The sequence below is a fragment of the Puntigrus tetrazona genome, chromosome 18 (assembly GCF_018831695.1).
Source record: "Puntigrus tetrazona isolate hp1 chromosome 18, ASM1883169v1, whole genome shotgun sequence".
NCBI classification, from domain to species: Eukaryota; Metazoa; Chordata; class Actinopteri; order Cypriniformes; family Cyprinidae; genus Puntigrus; species Puntigrus tetrazona.
The window spans coordinates 20,787,853-20,808,377 of NC_056716.1; the positions used below are offsets into that span (position 1 = coordinate 20,787,853).

At 36.4% G+C, this 20,525-nt stretch overlaps 1 protein-coding gene across 2 annotated transcripts in view; it reads right to left on the reverse strand.

The window, feature by feature from the left end:
- The window catches only part of shank3a (SH3 and multiple ankyrin repeat domains 3a), a 225,513-nt gene that overhangs the window by 115,254 nt on the left and 89,734 nt on the right, over positions 1-20,525 (reverse strand). Inside the window, exon 5 of one of the 2 annotated variants that reach the window (XM_043264469.1) lies at positions 18,323-18,394. In XM_043264469.1, the coding sequence (XP_043120404.1) occupies positions 18,323-18,394 (72 nt within the window). Of the gene's footprint in view, positions 1-10,895; positions 11,018-18,322; positions 18,395-20,525 lie in introns of those variants that run through there. The other variant, XM_043264470.1, reaches the window with a different exon arrangement.

A 20,525-nucleotide genomic window follows, 5' to 3' on the forward strand; every position in this document is an offset into this window, starting at 1 on the left:
ACTACACGCATGTGCAAAGACATTCCTGATTCATGACCATAATTTAGCTCCTCTTAATTTTCAAAAGATGAGTTGTGTTGCTAGGGTTACCTAACGGCAACACATCACTCACCTTAACAGCTCATGTTCTGCTGCTGTAATGAGCTTTACACTCCCTGGGTCTCTCAAACGTTCACATGACTATCTGAATAACCCCAACAGGTTTTAAAATTAATCAGTATACTTATCATTTTAAAAACTATAATGAAAATATATAATATATATTGAAATACCCGAAGATAGATATCATTGTCTCCACATAATGCATAATAAAAAAAATAAATTCAGCTTTGCATCACAGAAATAAACTACATTTTAAAATATGTTAAATTATAAAATGACATATAAAAAAAGTCATTTTAATTTACCCAATATTATTACTGTATTAACTAAATTTTTGATCAAATAAATGCAACCTCTGTGAGCATAGGATACTTTTTTGAATGTATATTAACCGTAAACTTTTCGATGGTTTATATATATACACACAAACAGATACATAGAATAAAGTAGAATGTAGGCTTCCTATACATATCGGTTTTCCAAATGAGTTACATGAACTTGAGTATATATATATATATATATATATATATATATATATATATATATATATATATATATATATATATATGATTTATATTTCAAATATGCATAGATAAATATATATATATATATATATATATATATATATATATATATATATATATATATATATATATATATATACAGTATATATCATTTTTATCATCATGCATGCACAAATACAGAGTAGGAGTAAAACAACCCCATTCAAATGCACATGAACCCTGCAAACTGCACATGCTGCTGTCGCAGAAGCCATTGTCATGAGCTGTGTTCTCTTTGTCTGCCTCCGTTAGTCATGTGACATGAAGCTGCATTCTGTCATGTGCTGACGCACACAAACACAAAAGACAGAGTTATGCAAACAGCCTAGAAGATAAATGTTTCACCTGAAACAAGCAATTAAATTATAGTGGAGGTTTGAGTTCATATAAAACAGAAAAGGACAGAAACAACTTGGCATTTTCCTTCTTGACAACAAAGCTTGATAACACTACATTAGCATTTACATGTATTCATTTAGCAGACACTTTTCTCCAAAGTGACTCACAAATGAAGGGCATAAGCAATTTATCACAGAGCCAACAATATTCATAATGTACAATGCAAGTTTATTAGCGAGCTAGATCAGCTTTCTAAGACACTACGTGAGAATACATACTCGGAAACATAAAACCCTGAATAGTTTGAGTCTCTTGGCTCTTTAAAAGGCTAATCTCACTCAAATTATATTCAAGTGATAATTCACCTGCAAATGTAGATCACTTCTTTCTTGTATGGCACAAAAAAAAAGGAGATGAACGCTGAGGACATATAGTGACCAGTTAATCCTCAGCAAAAGAGCAAAAACACAAACACACACGAACAAACTAAACGAAGAAAAAAAAAGGTAGTAGTTTATTTGAGCTGTGTCCAAAAATTCAAAGTCTTCTGAAGACCATATGTGTCTGTTTGAGATTTATGACAATTTGCTACAAACGCAGTTCTCAAATATTTTTGCACTTGTACTTGTAGTTATTATAGTTCATTGAAACCACAATAAATACAATTAAATACAATATGAAAAACACTTGATTAATGCTGAAGCATTTTTAACTTAGCGTACCAAAAAATAAATGAATAAATCTTAAAAAATACCAAATAAATATGATGACCACAAAAATTACTATTACTTTTATTTGATAATGAAAACTTCTATAGTATCTCAATTAATCTAAAATACAAAATAACAATGACTTGCATATTTAATCATGGTAACATAGACACGTTATGACAACATTTATCCTTTTTGTGAGTAAATGATGACACTCTCCCTTTAAGCACTCCATAACAGCCGTCTGAACCAAAATAACAGATATTAAGAGTGAAACTGCTTGACTTCTGAAGCAAACACACACAGCCAAACCTCACACAATAATTGAACTTAATCTGCTACGACTGCTATCTGAAATTAAAGCACAGGAGATGAGACACCTCGACGAAACTATCAGCTGTGTTGTCTAGCCTGAAGTCAGAGCTGTTATTTTCAGAACAGGTGCGCATGCAGCTTCGAGTCGACTACAAGAAAAACTAAGAAAGAATGACTTGAAGTGACATCCTGACCTCGATAGCTGGATGGCGGGTGGTTTTCTCTTTTTCTACTTTCAGCATAATGTTAGAGATCCCCAGCGCTCTGCCACAGCACACGACATACTGCTGCTGACTGACCGCTGAGAGACACACACACTCATAATGACCACACCAGCCCCTCCCAAACACACACCTGTTGCCAAATACACCGAAAAAGGATTTGCTGTAGGATTTAGTCAAAACAAAGTTCGTCAATTTCACTAATGCCTACCAAGAAGCATACTCCAATTATTTTATTTACAGATTTGGCAGACACTTTTATCGAAAGTGAACACTGAACTTCTTTTTTTGAAAAAGGTTTGGAGAAATTTAGCATTGCATCGCTTCATCAGTGGATCCTCTGCAGCGAACGGGTGCCGTCAGAATGTGAGCTCAAACAGCTGATAATAAAATAATTCAAGCCAATCCTGTCCATTAGTTAATGTCTTCTACAATGAAAAAATGTATGTTATAATAAACAAACTGATTATTGAGGCATAACTTCAAACCATTGCTTCTAGCTATGAGTTCTCTATTCATAATATTGCTTTCTCCAGTGGACTGAATCAAAAGAGAAATATTCAAAGATCAACCACCGTTTATAAGCAAAACTTAAAACAGGAAAACAGGGAATGGACTTTTTTACTAGAGGAAGTTTTATTATGGATTATGAACCAGAAGTCATAATTGAAACTTAAAAATGACCTAATGATGATTTTGTTTCTTACAAACATACAGCTTTTCACTTTAGATGTCAGAAGTAGATGTTAACTGATGAACTGGAGTCGTGTGGATTGCTTATAGATTATTGTGATGTTTTTATCGGGTGTTTGGACTCTCATTCTGACGGCACCCATTCATTGCAGAGGATCCATTGGTGAGCAAGTGTAGTATTGCTAAACTCATCTACATCTTGAAAGGCCTGAGGGTCAGTACATTCTTTGCATTTATTTCTACTGCTCCTTCTGCTGTATAACTACAAAGCAAAAATGTTTTTCTAGCCAAGATTTTCTGTCTTTTTTTGAGCCAAAATATCTGGAAAATCTTCAATCAAGAAGGATTTTCGAGGCAAGAAAAAATGATCATTTTCAGAAAAAATTAAAAGTGAGTTTTTACCTGAAACAAGCTAAATAATCTGCCAGTGGGGTTGCTTATCATATTATGACTACATTACCCATAGTGCAACACATGCTTATTCATTTCCAAATCAGCAAAAAGAAAGTAATTCATGTCATTTCAGAAATAAAGGGCAGTCAAAACCCGACAGATAACGTGGTAATTCACAGTTATGCATGGCCCAAAACACTGCCTCATCCTGTGTTCGTTATACTGAGTTAAAGGTGATAAACATGTACTAAGACAGTGGTACCACAGGTTTACAGTGTAACAACAATGAAAGCAGAGCTGTGTAAAAAGGAACTGTTTATTCTCTCAGGCATGGCATTGATGTGATTTATAAATATGAACCTACTCACTGCAGTCATAAAGCTGAGCGCAGTCACTCCACATACTGCTGACTTCAGCTTTCAATAAACACAAACGCATGAATATGGTGTGAGAGAGTGAATTAATACTGTTTGTGAATCTGTGCGCGTGCGTGTGTGTGTGTAAAGGAATGTGAGGAATGCCTTCCATCATCAGATCACGGACAGACCAACAAAAAGAGAAAAGCTTGAGTCAGCATTGCCATCCATGTGCCTCTGACAGCCTCAACCAGCGGAGCATGGCACAGCCCGAAATACACCACACACTCGCCTTTGCTCAAAATATATCCAACATGTCCCATAAAACTCCCCACAGTTCTCATAGCATACATCATCTCAGCCAATACATACCCAACATAGTCCATAACATTTCCTAGACCATCCCTAAACATCATCCAACCAATACATACTGAGCACTGTCCACAACATTTCCCATATTTCCCATTATATTATTGTTATCCAATATTGTTAAAAAATGTGGGGTTAGTTACATTTTTCTAATGAAATATAATAATATTTCTTAATTAAATATAATTAAGAATGCTGAATAAAATACATTTTAAAATATATTAATTCAATATATTAATTTATTCTAAATTGTAAAAATATTACTGATTTTACAGCATTATGATAAAATAAATGCAGCCTTTTTTAAGCATAAGAGACTTCTTTCAGAAACATGTTTAAAGATCTTACATCCAACATATTAATATGTGCATAATAATAGTTCTGGTAATATACAGTATAATGTACTTAATCTGTATATCCATACCATTATGTTAGACCACTCCATAAATACATTATTTTAACAGCATTAACATCTTCTAAAGCATCTAATCATATCCACACTTTGATGATATAGAAAAAGATATTTATTTGAACTATATAATTGTATATAATAATTATATGAACTCCACTAATATACTTTACTTTGCCTAGTGTTTATCTAACACAACATTTTATAAATTACAGAATTACACTTTCCCAATATTATATCTATTATGACTGTTAATGAACCACAAAGGCACATCATACGATTCATTTTGTATACATATGAGTACATAATCCATATCATAATCTATGAATACCATTATAAATATCCATTATACATCTAATAAATTCCTTTCCACAATATTCATAATCATAAATCTAATGACCCATGTCAAATAATCCATCTAACAGAAGCCATTTGCTTCCTGGAAATTACATGAATATATATATATATATATATATATATATATATATATATATATATATATATATATATATATATATATATATAGCAAAATGCACAATACTGCACACACATTTCCTTCTGTAAACTCATTTTACCCATCTAATGTGACCTTAAATGTACTCTTACTGCAAACATATAACACAACACTTATAATATTTCTTAATATAGCCTGCAGAACTCATAATATGCATATCCAAACACAGAACATACACACTGCCTATAACATAACCCAATATTATTAGTAAAATACCCAGCATTACCATAACATTCCCATCAATACTCATAAAGCGCCCATCACTGCCGGCGCATTCCATAACAATCCATCCCAGATCTGATAGCAGCCCCAAAAAAAACACCCATGTCTTCCCACGATGCATTTAGCACTGCTCATAATGCATGTCATTTGGTCTAATGGCGCATAACGAAACCGACCGCCGGCACACTGGTGTTAATGTGACATGTAAATGGCATATGTGCTGTCCGAGAGATTGGCAGGCCGGCGGTCAGATGTCAGTTCCCTATCCCACAGTGAGTTAGTGTTGAGTTATTGCTCCGCTTTCCAGCGCTTCACGCCTGACAGACGGCTCCTTGAGAGATCCATTTGTCTTAATGGGACTTCAGGAGCGAGTCCTCTCGGTAACAAAAAATGGTGACAAACTTACAATCTCTCTCTCTCTCTGACTCCATATAATATGTCTCTCTGTCTGTCCACAGGTGAGAAGAAGAGTAGTTTAAGCTCTCATAGGTACAGTTTATGGATGAACAACTGGCCCATTAACCTCTGACTGCTGCACAGAGAAAGAAAGATGGTGCTCTTACTGTATGTATCGGTTTCGGTCAATTCAGTGAGCAATGACAGGACTGATGTTTAAAGGGATAGTTCACTTAATAATGAACATTTTGTCAGTAAATAATGACAGAACGTTCATTTTTAGGTGAACTATGCCTCTTGTTGCCCCAAACCTCCATGATTTTTCAGTGAAATACAAAAGTACTGATCACCATTTTCAATGGGAGCTGGTTTCAAACTATAAAAAAGGCCATAAAAGTATCATAAAAGTAGCCCATACATTTTGCACACAGCATCATAACTAAAACACATCAAACGTGCAAAAGTTTATAAAGCATCCTCCATTTACCCTCTACATACCCTGCATGATTTTAATTAACAGTATTGAGTTTATACATTCTGAAAAGGAGAAAATGACAGATAACCTCTGTACGTGATGTATTTTGAGGAGGAAGATATATGAGCAGCCATAAGGAAAAAAGCACATCTTTATACTGCATGTTACGTTGGTCTGATTTTAGGTAGCAGCACGCATTCTCTTTAAAAATGCATTTTGCACGTCGTGCCTGCTGTTTTGATGTCATATTAACATTATAAAACAATTCCAGCTGTGTAAAGGTTACATTTGCATTGTGCATCAAAAGTGACTAGCGTTAAAGTAAACAGAGAGAAAACTGTAACATGTCCATCTGTTTCACAGACTGGACAGACATATGAGCAGTCTGAGGACAGTGGACTGTTAGTTACACAATCATTATTCTGAAGGCCTGGGTGATCACAAAAATAGCAATTATGAAAATTACTCTGTAATAAACATAACATGGATATATGTGGAACAGCAGACGGAACTAGAAAGTGTAGGTAAAATGATAGGAGGATGGATGGATGAAAGGACAGACAAAATGATAGATAAAGCATTGACGGATGGATGAATTGACAGATAAAATGACAGAATGATGGATGAATGAATGGACAGACAGAATTACGAGGTTTTGGAAAGATGGATGGGTGCGTGAAGGATGTACAGACTGATGGATGGATAAAAGGACTGAATGATAGATGAAATGATAGAACAAAGAATGAATGAATGGATGGATGGATGGATGAACAGACAGATGGAACGGCAGATTACATTGGAGATTAGAACGGTAGATAGATTTATGGAACCATGGATTTATTACATTAAAAACATTAGAACGATAGATGGACTGATGACACGATGCATGGATGGATGGATGGATGGATAGAATCACAGATAAGATTTTGGTACATTGGATGGATTTTTGAAACATGGATGGATGGAACAACGGATGGAAGAATAGATTGAATGACAAATGACAAGACAGAATGATGAATGAATGCATGGACCCATGGATGCATAGAACAATGAGTGGATGGACAGACAGATGGAACAGTAGATAAAATGTTAGAACTATACAGGGATTGATGAAATAAAATGATGGATAGATTGATTGAATGGTCAAAAGATGATGAATGGGTGGAAAGATGGAATAACAGATAAAACATTAGATATCTAGATAGATCTAGCAAAACATTGTATAAGTTGCATAACTTCATTTGTGTATTTTTCAATGTTAGATGACAGTTAGATCCATTAGACCTTAAGCGGCTGTCAAAACAGCAGCTATTATGAGCACCGAAAGTTTAGCACTGCTCATATTCAGTTGAAATTTGATAATTAATGAATGAAGTATTTTCCTATTAAACACTGAAAGATGTATATTGCATGTCTCCTGAACTGCTGAAGATGTACACCAATGGTTAGATGCTTTATAGACAGTTATGAATACAGTATATCAGTGTATGATTCTAAACTGTTAAGTGGTTCTGATGAAATAAAGCCGTGTGTGTGTGTGTGTGTGTGTGTGTGTGTGTGTGTGTGTTATGAGCAGCTGATGTGTAAGTACTCTGTGGCAGTACTGGACCTCACTCTGGTTTAATTAGGTCGTGTAATGGTCAGCCTCAGGGCAGGACCAATAAAAGAGTCCTGGGACAGTTCAGTGGATGGGACTCTATTCAAAGCTCTATGCTCTCTCTTCAAACTCACATGCAAGGTATTTCAAAAGAATTAAACAGAATTTAACCATATTTCTTCCACTTCATAATAATATTAACATGCATACTCTCTTGGAAACCTGACATATATATATATATATATATATATATATATATATATATATATATATATATATATATATATATATATATATATATATATATATGTATATGATTTCATTAAAGTGGCATATAAATGGGTCATTACACATGAGTGTCTCAATGAAGATATCAGTTCTGGAGCAAAACCAGCTAATTTTCACGTTAAATAGCACAAAGATCATTTGAAGAAGTTTGTTTCACACCCTTTTAACACTAACATACATGTTACAAACTACAGTACAGTAGAGTGGAACGCATACAGTAGATCATCACTGGCTGAGGTCACAGCTGGCAGATATGGAGCAAACTAGTTCATGCTCTGTTAGATTTAAGTAACGCTCTCATGTGGAATGAATATACTGCTTGCTAACACACTGAGACACGCATATATACAGACACATACAATACATTACACTGCAGGTTCAAGTTCTTCCATAGAAAAAAAGCAGCATATTAAAAAAAACACTCTTTTTTTATACATGACAGCAATGAGATTAAAGCTCAGATGGAGTTATTTGCCTAAAGCAACTGCTTCTCAAACTAAACATCCTTGTAATCTCCCGTCTCTTTTCTAGAGTTTAAGAAGATTATTAATTCTTTATAAAGTTGTAGCCTTTGTTGCACGGTCAGGTTCTTCTAGACGTAAACAAAACGTAGTCACGTCAAACAAAAATCGATTAATTGTGAATGCATCCATAATAGAGTGTTTGTGTGTGTGTGTGTGTGTGTGTATGCGCGCGCGCATATATCAGAATGATTTCTAAAATAAATGGCTGCTTAAAATGGCAGCTTTTCAATTACAGAATGTATATCTATCTATCTATCTATCTATATATATATATATGCATATATCAGAATGATTTCTAAATGTTAATGTGACACAAATGGCTGTTTAAAATATATATATTAGTGCTGTCAAATGATTAATCACATCCAAATGTTTTTATATATGTAATACATACATATCTTAGGTGCATACACACTGTGCATTTGCACTGTACCTGCCTTTTTGTGGTCGAGATTCACTCAAAACCTAAGCATAGGAGTAATGGTGATCTCTACAGTAGGGAAGTTCACCTCATCCGCCCCCACAAGTCACTGTAGGAAAGAGTCTCCCAAACATTCCAGGACTGTTTTCCCAAATCTGTCATCTCTAACTGACTACACCTCCACTCTCCGTCTGATCGTGTCGTCGCTGCCACTCCGAGGCCTTGTTAAATCTCCCATCAGTCACTTCACGGGATCAAGAGATTACGCATCACAGCCCGTGTCATCTTCGTCAAGACCGCGGATCAGCGCGCTGTCAAATCCACGCGCAGGTACCACAAGCAATCACAATTCTGGGCATGGCATTCAAAGGACGAGCAAGCAAGAGCCAAAACAGCAGAAAATGGGGGAATACACTGGAAATGCTTGATGCTGTAAACTTCACCGCTCGAGTCGTTCTTGCTCACACCTTAAACACTCACACGCAGTTACACTCCAGCTCCACTGCTGTCTTAACATTTTATGCAACATTGAACACATGATAAAAGAGTGTTTGGGAGCGAAAGGCGTCTAAAAAACGGTCTGATGGCCTTAAATGAGTGTGAGAGAATTTCAGGTCTGATCATGTACATCAGGGATTTTACATTATGCTAACGCTTGGGCTTAGGGTTTGCAATCAGATATTTATTAACTAAGAATGCACCGATATTAACATGACCAAGTTAAGGCTAACTAAGATTGGAATTGAAACAAACCTGAAAAAAAAAACATATATTTTACGTGAAAACACTTAAACTTAAAAAAATGCAATTGTTGCCTTGACAATTAAATTTACAATGAATGATTCTAAAATTAATAAAACAAATTAATGTACTAATATCAATGACAAAAGCTCAAATTAACACATTTAAAAATGAATGAATTAAAATTAAATCTCAATTTTAAAATAAACGTAATACAGATAATTAGCAAAAATGATAAAACACTAATAAAAATTAATAATGACCGCAAGCTAATTATCTTCTTGTTACAGTGGGTAATGAATACTAATATATTGTGATACAATGATAAATAGTAAATATTTAAAATCTTCATTTTTCCAAATTATTTTTTTTTAAATAAATATAAAGTACTAAAAAATAGTACATTCAGACATCTCAACATTTGAATAAACAAACTAAAATGAATAATAATTTTGAGTTTTGCTAAAAATGACCTTTAAGAGTTTTTAAAACATATAATAATTAAAAAAATACTAATAATAAATAAAATATTTTTACAGACAGGCTGAGCATTATAGAACACCACAGATCATGTAAATCCAAATGTAAAAATAGAACTAATAAGCATGCACAATTAAACATCCAATATTGGCCGATACACCAAAAAAAATTATATAGTATACCAACCAATATGGTAGAGATATATCGTACATCCTTAATTTGAACCAACTGTATGTTATATGGGCAAATTGTTTTAGCAAATTGTGTGGAGATTCTCGCTGGTCAACGCACATCTACATTGGTACCAATGTTGGAGCAAATATATCTAAATGAAAAAAAAAGGACTGGATTTAGCAACATTATCTTAATTAACTGCACAGAGTGTATTAAAATAGCAGGAATGACTTTAAAATGATGAGCAAACAATTACATTGCACACAGTGCGCAAGCAAAACAGTGTCTATGAATTTACACCTGTCCCAGAATTGCCTCACAGCTTTTTGGTAACAAAATCTGACCATTAAATGAACAATGACAGCAGAAGAAAATCCTTATTGTTGAGCCTGGGGCCAGTTCTGTCTGTCTCTACCAAACTGTCTCACACATTCAAAGGGAAGTTACTCTGCTATAAATCCACATACACACACTGATGGAATGCAATGCAACAAACACACACACACACACACACACGCTCTCTCACACAATCCAAACAAGACAGACGAGGAGAGACAGACACATATAGAAGTGTCAGAGCGAGAACGGGATACCTTACTGTTGATTTTGGACTTCTTGGCGTCCTTGCGCGGCTTTCTGCTCCTCCGCTCTCTACCGTCTCTCCGTCCGAGCGCTCCCCCCATCTCCTCTCATCACACACTCATCCGCCACATGCCCTCTCACCTATTGCCCCGTCTTCTCCTCCTCGTCCTCTCTCTCTCTCTCCACACACACTCACGTCTCGCCGGAGTGCTGCCCGCTCACACACTCTCACTCACACGCTCACGCACGCACGCGCTAGTGTCTGGCGTGTGATGAAGGGCTGATTTTGCTGGATGCGGTGACGGGGAGGGAACGGGAGGGAGAGAGGGAGGAGAAAAGGAGGAAGAGGGGGAGATGTGGCGGTAGTTTTGAGGAGGGGAGGGGGGAGACCGTTTGGGGTTGAGCCAGTAAGGAAAAAGCTCACGTTTATTCATTCACACTCATTCGTTCGCGCTGACGGTGTGTGTCCCATAGAGAGCAGTGATGAAACGGATCCACGTTCTGACAGCACACACACACACACTATGCAGTCGACTGCAGCATGCTCATTGACCAGAACAGATACGACTGCGACGACATGAAGCTCCGCCTCCAGTTTAACGTGATTGGCTAGCCAAAAACCTGAGTGGTAATGCTTTTCACTCTCTCTCTCTTTGATGTCTGAGATGGGACGTGTGATTGGTTGATTAAATGAATGTGTATTCAGACTGCTTGGAAACAGTAGTCATACAACGATATATCGCCCAGGGTGTCTATATACTACAGAAAGCACCTGATGTCACTACAGGCTGTATCATAAATTAATTAATTTTATAAAATAAAATGTATGTAAATTCTGAGATTGTTGCTGCAGTGGTTAGTTATTGAGGGGAAAAAGTCACTGATTGTTTTAATTTAGTATTTATTAACTTTTAAATAATAATAATTAATATGAACTGTATTAACATGTTATGTTATATGAAATATATTAAAGCATCCTGCAGTCCTCTTGGAAGTTTGCTGAGGCTTCCTTTTGGCTCCAGGACCCCTGTTTAAGAACCACTGATGCAGTGGGACAATAAAAACAGGCTGAGAAAAAAGACAAGGAAATTTAAAGGCAGATTTAAGAAAGCAAAGAAACAATGCAGAAAGGAAGAAATTGAGGAATTTAAGGGAATTTTTCTCAGGAATAAGGAATTTAATGACAGATTTCTGAGAAGGAAGGAAGGAAGGAAGAAAAATAAAGAAAGAAAGAAAGAAAGAAAGAAAGAAAGAAAGAAAGAAAGAAAGAAAGAAAGAAAGAAAGAAAAAGAAAAGAATGATATATTTAATAAGCGTGCACGTAGAGACACACTAGTCTAAACCACTGCAGTGAAACAATTCATACCAGTATAATGAACTCATACAGGGTCAGGCAATTGCTGCAGTCTACTCTCTCTCTCTCTCTCTCTCTCTCTCTCTCTCTCTTCCTCACACACACAAACACACACACAAACAAACACACGCGCACGCACACACACACACACACACTGCATTCAAGGTATGTTACAAAAAAGAAACCACAAAAGCCAAACACACACATATAAGTCTGCACTCTTCTCTTGCTGCGGTTAGCAGGTCTGTAGTATCATTCAAACACTGTCTCAACACGCTCCATGTCTTACGTTGTATATTTCTGCGTGGTAAACCCATTCTGAAAGACACTACAGCCCTGTTGAAACAGACTAGTTCCCTCAGGTCGGTAAAGTCGTGTTTCACAAACGCACTTTGTCATTTCAATCCTGTTTGAATCGAACACGTCTGTGTAAATAACAAATTACCTACTTTCTGCGGTTAACTCAGACATCCTCTGAGAAATCTAATTCTGTCTGGATAGAAATGTCTGTTGTTGTCAAAACACTTCACCTCATCTATGCTGCTGAATTCTGTAATGAAAGCTAAATTTCTTATTGTGTGCAAATCTTCTGACTGCCTGGTGAGCCTTCATTGTAAATTTAAACCTTACTGACAAAACATAACAGTTGGTGGTTCACGTACTGCTAAAATCCCATCTGACGAGAAAATTAAACCAATATGGAGTGCCCAATCGAAAAACACTGCAAAAATGTCTGCATTTAAACATATTTAAATATTAGACAAATGGGAAATAGATCCTAAGCCTATCTCAAAGTTCAGTTTAGCACAGTAATCCTAAACTGGTTTTGTACAAACAAAAATTCCTTAAAATAGCACTTATTAAAATTATTTTCAATTTTCAAATTCAATTATAATTTTTTAGGAAAAAAATATTATATATAATTCTTCTACCAAGTGACAGATGAAATAACGATGAGGAAAAATCCCATTCATTTCCTCCATGGGATGATTTTGAATACTAATACATAGTATGCTAATCGATTATTTATGCTTTTGCTGAAACCATCAGTTTCATAATTTCTAAATATGTTTGCAAACATTAAGATGAATTCCTGATGAAAAACTACATTACCCATGATTCTGTAAAGACATCTCCACCATAAAAAAAAACTTGTTTTTTCCATTTAGCATGAATTTTTCTGTGTAGTGTGCACATCCAATTTTGGGTCATGATCAGTGATGGGAATAACGGCGTTACTAGCAGTGTTATTATTTCCAGTAACGAGTAATCAAACAAATGACTTACAATGCCTTTACTATTGCCATTATTATAGGCTCAGTTCATCTTAATGGACACACGCAAAGAAAGATACAGAGCTAGAGAGTCTTACATAAAATGCAAAATTTCACAAAAATATCACAATTTCGTTTATCACAATTTATCACAAGAGTTGATACTATTTACAATAATATATTGAATTTGATACATAATCCCACAGAAACATTAAAATAGTGTAGATTAGCGTACAATGTTTTATAATAATGCTTTATTCTATTTAACACCCTTTTCATTCATTTAACATATTTATATTGGGGACATTCAAGTTATTTGAGATGTTGGAATAGTTACTTACCCTGGTAATTAGTTACTTTTATAATGACTCGGACTCAGTTACTATTTGTGGCAAGTAACTAGTAACTATAACTAATTACTTTTTAAAAGTAACGTGCCCAACACTGGTCACGATCCACCAGGTGAGAAGCACTGGTTCAGAAAATGAAGCTGCTTTACGACATGTGTCACAACACACACAATCAAAGAAACCGGGCTTCTTCAGGGTTAAGAGGACAAACACAGTATATAAAAGGTTCTCTCATTCACCGCATCTTTCAGCTCATTTACTCTGTCTCTTTCTGTCTGTCTGTCTGTTTGATGGAGGGATGAGTCAGAAGGGTGTCCTGCACTGGAGGTTGACTGCCTGTAATGAGCTTCCTCAGGTGTGGCAGGAGGAGAGTAAGGTGGAAGTCAAAGGGAAGATGACTGGAGATCAGGAATGAGGGATTGATGTGTAGAGTGACATTGAGAGGATGAATCAGATAAAGGTGAGGTAGAGAGCACAAGTCAAACATGCCACATTTACTTTTAACTAGTAAAGAAAGAGTGTACGTGCAAGACAGATATACACTGGCCCTGTACGCCAACACGAGTTAGCAGCCAGTACACGTTTCTCCAAACAAGCAGCTCCAAACCTGTACTAGCTCAGGGTGGATACAGAGACTTCAGTATCACACACACACACACACACACACACACATGCACACGTTGTCTGAGAGGAATGGGGTGAATGTCAGTGAGACAGAAAGAAGCAGTTCAGATATCAGATTTTAACATTCAACACACTCGCCAGTACAGCACCCTTCAGTTTACACAGACGGTGAAAAATCAGTTAGTGGATGAGTGAGCTATGGAACGAATGAATGAGTGATATACAGATTACAGAAGGGTGTGCAATAAAAATAAAATACTGCTAAAAATCACTTCTTTCTATCGTTCTCACAGGCTGCAAATAACAAACTACATAGCATTTAAAAACAAACTTTTTTTTCCTTTAGTGAATCAAAACATATAGACAGAGAAAGAGAGAGAGATAGAGAAATAGAGAGATAGACAGACAGACAGACAGACAGACAGACAGATAGATAGATAGATAGATAGATAGATAGATAGATAGATAGATAGATAGATAGATAGATAGATAAAATGGCAGACAGAATGACAGATAAATAGAACAAAATAATGATGGAATGGTAGACAGAACAATAGAACAATAGATAGATAGAGAGATTGAATGATAGAGTAATATAGAACGAACAAACGATAGATAGATAGATAGATAGATAGATAGATAGATAGATAGATAGATAGATAGATAGATAGATAGATAGATAGATAGATAGATAGATAGATAGATAGATAGATGCAAATCCGCATGTTAAAGTGTTTGTGTGCATCAGAAGGCTGTTATCTACACGCTCTAGTTCTCTTCATGTTCTCTGGAGAGCAGAACTTGCTCACACACAGCTGGGCCTGCAGTGTGTCCTGCCAGCTCTGTAATGCAGCTCAGGTGAGACTGTGATGGGGTTCGTCGGGGTCAAGCTGTACGCATCTTTATGAGCTCAGTAATGCAATGATAACTTTTCGTTTCCACATTAACATCAGCTGCTTCAGCACCGAGGGCTTCTTGTCTCTGCTAAAGAAAGAAGTCTTTTTACCATCTGTCATATGACCATCTCTGACCTCCCGGCTTCACTAAACACACACAGTGCATTAGGTTTCATCTTGGCTCAGTAAGAATAGAGTGAATGACTGAAAACTAGGCTAATGCTTGACCCGAACACACACCACTGCACACACGGCTGTGCCACAAATTGACAGTTCATATGTGGGTGGGATTGCGAGCATGTGCAGACACGTGCATTTGTGGACGTTTGATTGTCTGCGCGTGCGCCCAGCAGGAGGGGTCAGCACACCAAATGAAACAATGTCAGTATATGAGCAGATTACGGCCCTCACCGGCCCCCCGTGCGAGCAGGAGATGGCGCAGTCCAGCAGCTAAATGGCATGGGCCGTCAAAAAACCCTGCCAGTTCGCTACAACAAAACCGTAATGACAGAAATGCAGCACTGAACCACAATGGCCTGGACAAATTGCAAGACAAATAAAAGTAGGCACCACTTCAAGAGTGCCAAGGAATATGCCTGCTCCAAATTCTCACATTTGAATAACAAAAAAACCAAAAACAATGTGATGTCTGATTCACAAACTAAACATACACACAAAAATAAGCAAATGAAATACATAACAAATACATAATCAATACATTTATATATGCATATATATACACACATAAATATATATATATATATATAAGTTGTATATTTAAGATATTAAATATATTTATATATATAGAAGATTTTGAACAGGTTCTTTAAAATGAACCATCCAAATAAAACTGTTTGGTAAAACTGTATCCAAAACAAGCTTTAAAAGAAATGTGCTAAGTAACATTTAAGACAAAATGATAAAAGAATTGGAAAACCCATATTGGTCAAGCTAATCTGGGTATTTTTGCCCTCTAATATGCTTCTAGTATTAAGATCCACTTTCATTATACACAAAAGATCACAGTGAATATTCCGCTAAAAATGTCCACTTGTATTCCAGTGAATAATAATAAAAAATCCTTAGAATGACATAACTGTGAACAAATGCTGACGGAATTGAAATTTTAGGGGGAGCTAACCCTTTAATAAGCACTAGTGTGGATTATTCATTGATTATGACTTTTCATTTCATTCACCGCAGTAATACGGTCACACAGGGTGACGCCGTCAGACGTGTGGTATTATCGCCGTCATCTAAAGAAAGGCTCTCGTCTAATTGAATGGAACAGAGGATTCAAACTGACATGATGATGCCGAAATTGGTACGAAGCCAACATTGATTTCCATTTATTGCGCTAATGGCTCATTTTGATTTAGGCCATAACTCTGACTCTCCAGGAGAGATGAGAGGAGATCTCGTTCGTGGAGGCCAGACGGGCCAAAAACAGCAGCATTAACATGATGAGAGGGGAGTTGATTGGACTGGCTAGTAATTGCGGTGCATCATGGTGTGTGTTTATGAGAAGTGTTGTTGATCTGTGAAGAGCAGAGGAGGTTACGGTCATGTAAACGCTTCCAGAGCTTCATGCTTGTGATTACCGTCACCGTCATCATCATCATCATCATCCTCATCTTTCCAAACAGCTCAATGACACCTCAACATCTTCAGCATTCCAGAAACCATTAGGCTGCAGATGTGAAAATAATAACCATTTTCTACAAGGCACGAACTTCCTCCGCAGGTTGCTACAGGTGGCTTAGAAAACCTAAGGTCATCTCAGGATGTCTAAATTGAGAGACTGGTATAATCAAAAGCACATTTTTTATATCTATTAATTACTTTCTGAAAGGAAAAAGTAATTTGCCACTGCAATCACTGTAAAATTTAATTAAATACCCATCAGTGAATCACTGATTGGTTCAGCGCTGAGAAAAGTAACAAGCGTCACCTTAAAGGCATAGTTCACCCACAAATGAAAATTCTGTCATTAATTCTGTCATTAATTACTTATATTACTTATATTTTTGATGAAATCCGAGAACACAGAAGAAATTACTTGTTGAATAAAGTTATTTTCGTTTTCTTAGCCAAAAACAAAAAAAAATTAAAAATAGGTTTAAACCACTGATGTTACACAGGACTGTTTTAAGGATGTCCTCACTACATTTCTGAGCCTCGAATGTATCAGTGTTATTGTCAGTGAAGGTTCAGAAAGCTCATGGATTTCATTAAAAATATAAAAAATTGTGTTCTGGAGATAAGTGAAGGTCTTATGCATTTGGAATGATGTGGGTGAGTAATTAATGACAGAATTTAAAATTTTTGCATGAACATAGCTTTTAATTTAAACCTTAATAATTTAAGACACTGGTATTAAAAAGCATATTTTTTTCTAACAAGAAAGAGTTGTTCTGAAGAATTTTTTTTTTTATTTGTCATGGCAATCTCCAAAAAATTTGATAAAAAGTATGCATCATCATATTGATTGGTTCAGCTCTGAGAAACTAAAAACTAAAACTAAAAAGCACATTTTTAATTAAAAATAAAATAATTAGAACGATTTCTTCCTGAAGAAATTTGCCACAGAAATCCCTGATTGGTCCATCGCTGAGAAAATTAACAGGTGACAGACATGAATTTAAACCTGAAAAATCACATTGATAAAGACTAATTTGAGACACTGGTACAACAAAAAAAATATTATTTTAATCTGTTAATCACAATGATTTCTCTCTGGAGAATAAATCCTGTAATCTCTGATTGGTTCACCAATGAGAAAAATAGTAACAGGTGCCACTCTTCACCACCTTAATGTAAACTTGAACCATGACATCGATGAACTTTAGTAGCCACTTAAAAAAAGTGTTTTTGTTTTTAGTGAAATCACATCAGCCAGATGCATTGTGGGTACAGGACGGGCTAACACTCCTGTCTTACCTTAGTGTGAAGCTTCGACAGCTGCTTTTCATCCAGGTGTGTTTGTGTATACACTCGCCTCTTGTAGCGAAACTGCCAAAACCAAAAACACAACATTGATTAGGTTTTACCTCGCAATTTCAGTCATCATTAAAGTGCACACGCTAACATTCTTCAGTGATCGTCATGTTTGCTGAGGGAGACAGTGTTTGAGTGTGAACTGCTGTAATCATAACTGTGAGCTGCTAAAACATCTGCACGTCTACATTACAGCTGCGCTCAGGATCACACAGTCCTCTAGCAGAGAACCTGCTGTGAATCAACAAACTGCACATTCAGACAAAACACCATGCAAACCAACAGAGCTGCATAAAAGACAAGACAACAGGAGAGGTGTTGAACGACTTGGATTTAGGGAGAAAAAAAAAACACATTACATTTACTTACTATTATAATAATAACTAATTATGCATAATTACAAATGAGCCTAAACCAACCCGAATCCTAACCTTAAAGACATGTAGTTAATTATTATTTCCAAAAATGTGGCAACCAAAAATTACAGCTTTAATCTTATATTGTCTTATTAACAAAAGAGAAGAGAATCATATTTTTAACAGATTTCCTGATAAAGGGTAAAGTTCACATAAAACACAGAAAGCATTTTAAATTTCATCATTAATTTTCAGCATCATAATTTTAGTTGAAAAAAAACATCAAATAACACACTTCGGTAAATCTGTCTTCATTTACTTTTTCAGGCGTCAACAAGGACCATATAAGTAGATCATACAATTAATATGCTATATTTCCCAACCCTTTGAATGAAATGACCTTTCATGCAGTGTGTAACACAGCTCTAGGTGATTAAAAACATCCTGCAAAAATCTGCAAGTGCACCGCGTATAGTTATTTTCTCTAGAAAGCTCTGAAATTAGTAACTTTAAAACAATTTCACGTTAATGTCAACATGAAATAACAGCATAGTTCCCGTCCACTTGATGGTCTTTTTCGCATTGGTTCTGAATGAAAATTATTTTTTTGTTTTTTTGCCACTAGGAGCCGCTTTTGAAGCATTAAAAGCTCAAAAACACTGCTTCAAATGAAATCGACCAGTCAAAATAAATGCATAATATAAGAAAATGAAAGTGTTTTTGACCTGCATGTCAACTTGTTGTTTGGTACTCCCAAAAGCAAAATATGAACCTTTCATTACTCATAATAGAGCACTTTAAAGTGTTGAGAAGAGCTGGGCCAGATGCCTGGATTTCACTGAATGATGACTTGAATTTCGTAAGCAATGACATAATTTTCATTCCTTTGTGACTTTCGTTTTAAATACCAATGAGCCAAAAACTCTCCTAGAGTTATGAGCTGAGGAGAAAAATGAAGAAAAAAACCCCAAAACTTTTCAACCATGACAACAACAGCAAAGTTGACGAAAACTCAGAGACAGACTAGGAAACTCAAAGTAATGCGTTGCTGTCAAACTGAAAGCCATTAACAAACGCCTCAGGAACAACCGAGTCAAAATGTCATGATCAAACGGAAAACAAGTCAAAAACTCACAAACAACAAGAGTGAATAGATCTTACGCGCTCAGAACTCACCACAGGATCCCGCTGCTGCGTTACGCGTCTCTCTGGCTGTGGGCAGTAGCAGTACAAGCGAGCCGACACTATAATTCTCAGCACTACCCAGAATTCCTCTCTCCTGCACCTCAGCGCCATCAATCCCAAAACGTGACACCAACTATAACGCCACACTACAAAACATCACTGCGAAACGGCCATGACTTGGAGCTGCAGAAGCGAGCGCTGTACACAAACCCATGTGCCCGTGAAGAGGGCAGGGCCTGTCAGACGCCCACAGCTCCATCCCTCTCCTCCACTGGGATCTGACCGTTCACATCTCTGTTACTGTGTGCTCTATCTGTCCATCTACGAGTCTATCAAGCAAACCCAGGCGGGCTCTGTACACCGCGGGAGTTGTATTTGTCAGGCCAGCGTGTGGTGGATCTATAGACCTGCTGGTGTGTCGATGCTGTGCAGTGATGGTGCCTGAACTACAGCGACGGGTCTGAGCTGCGTGAAGCGTGCCAACGCTTTGCCAGCAGCAATGTGAGCGCAATAAACGACTGTGGACTGTTCACGTGCAGCGGGTTGCTTTGGGGAATGATGAAACACAAACAAACACAACGCTTCTCCTCCTGTTGTCACACACA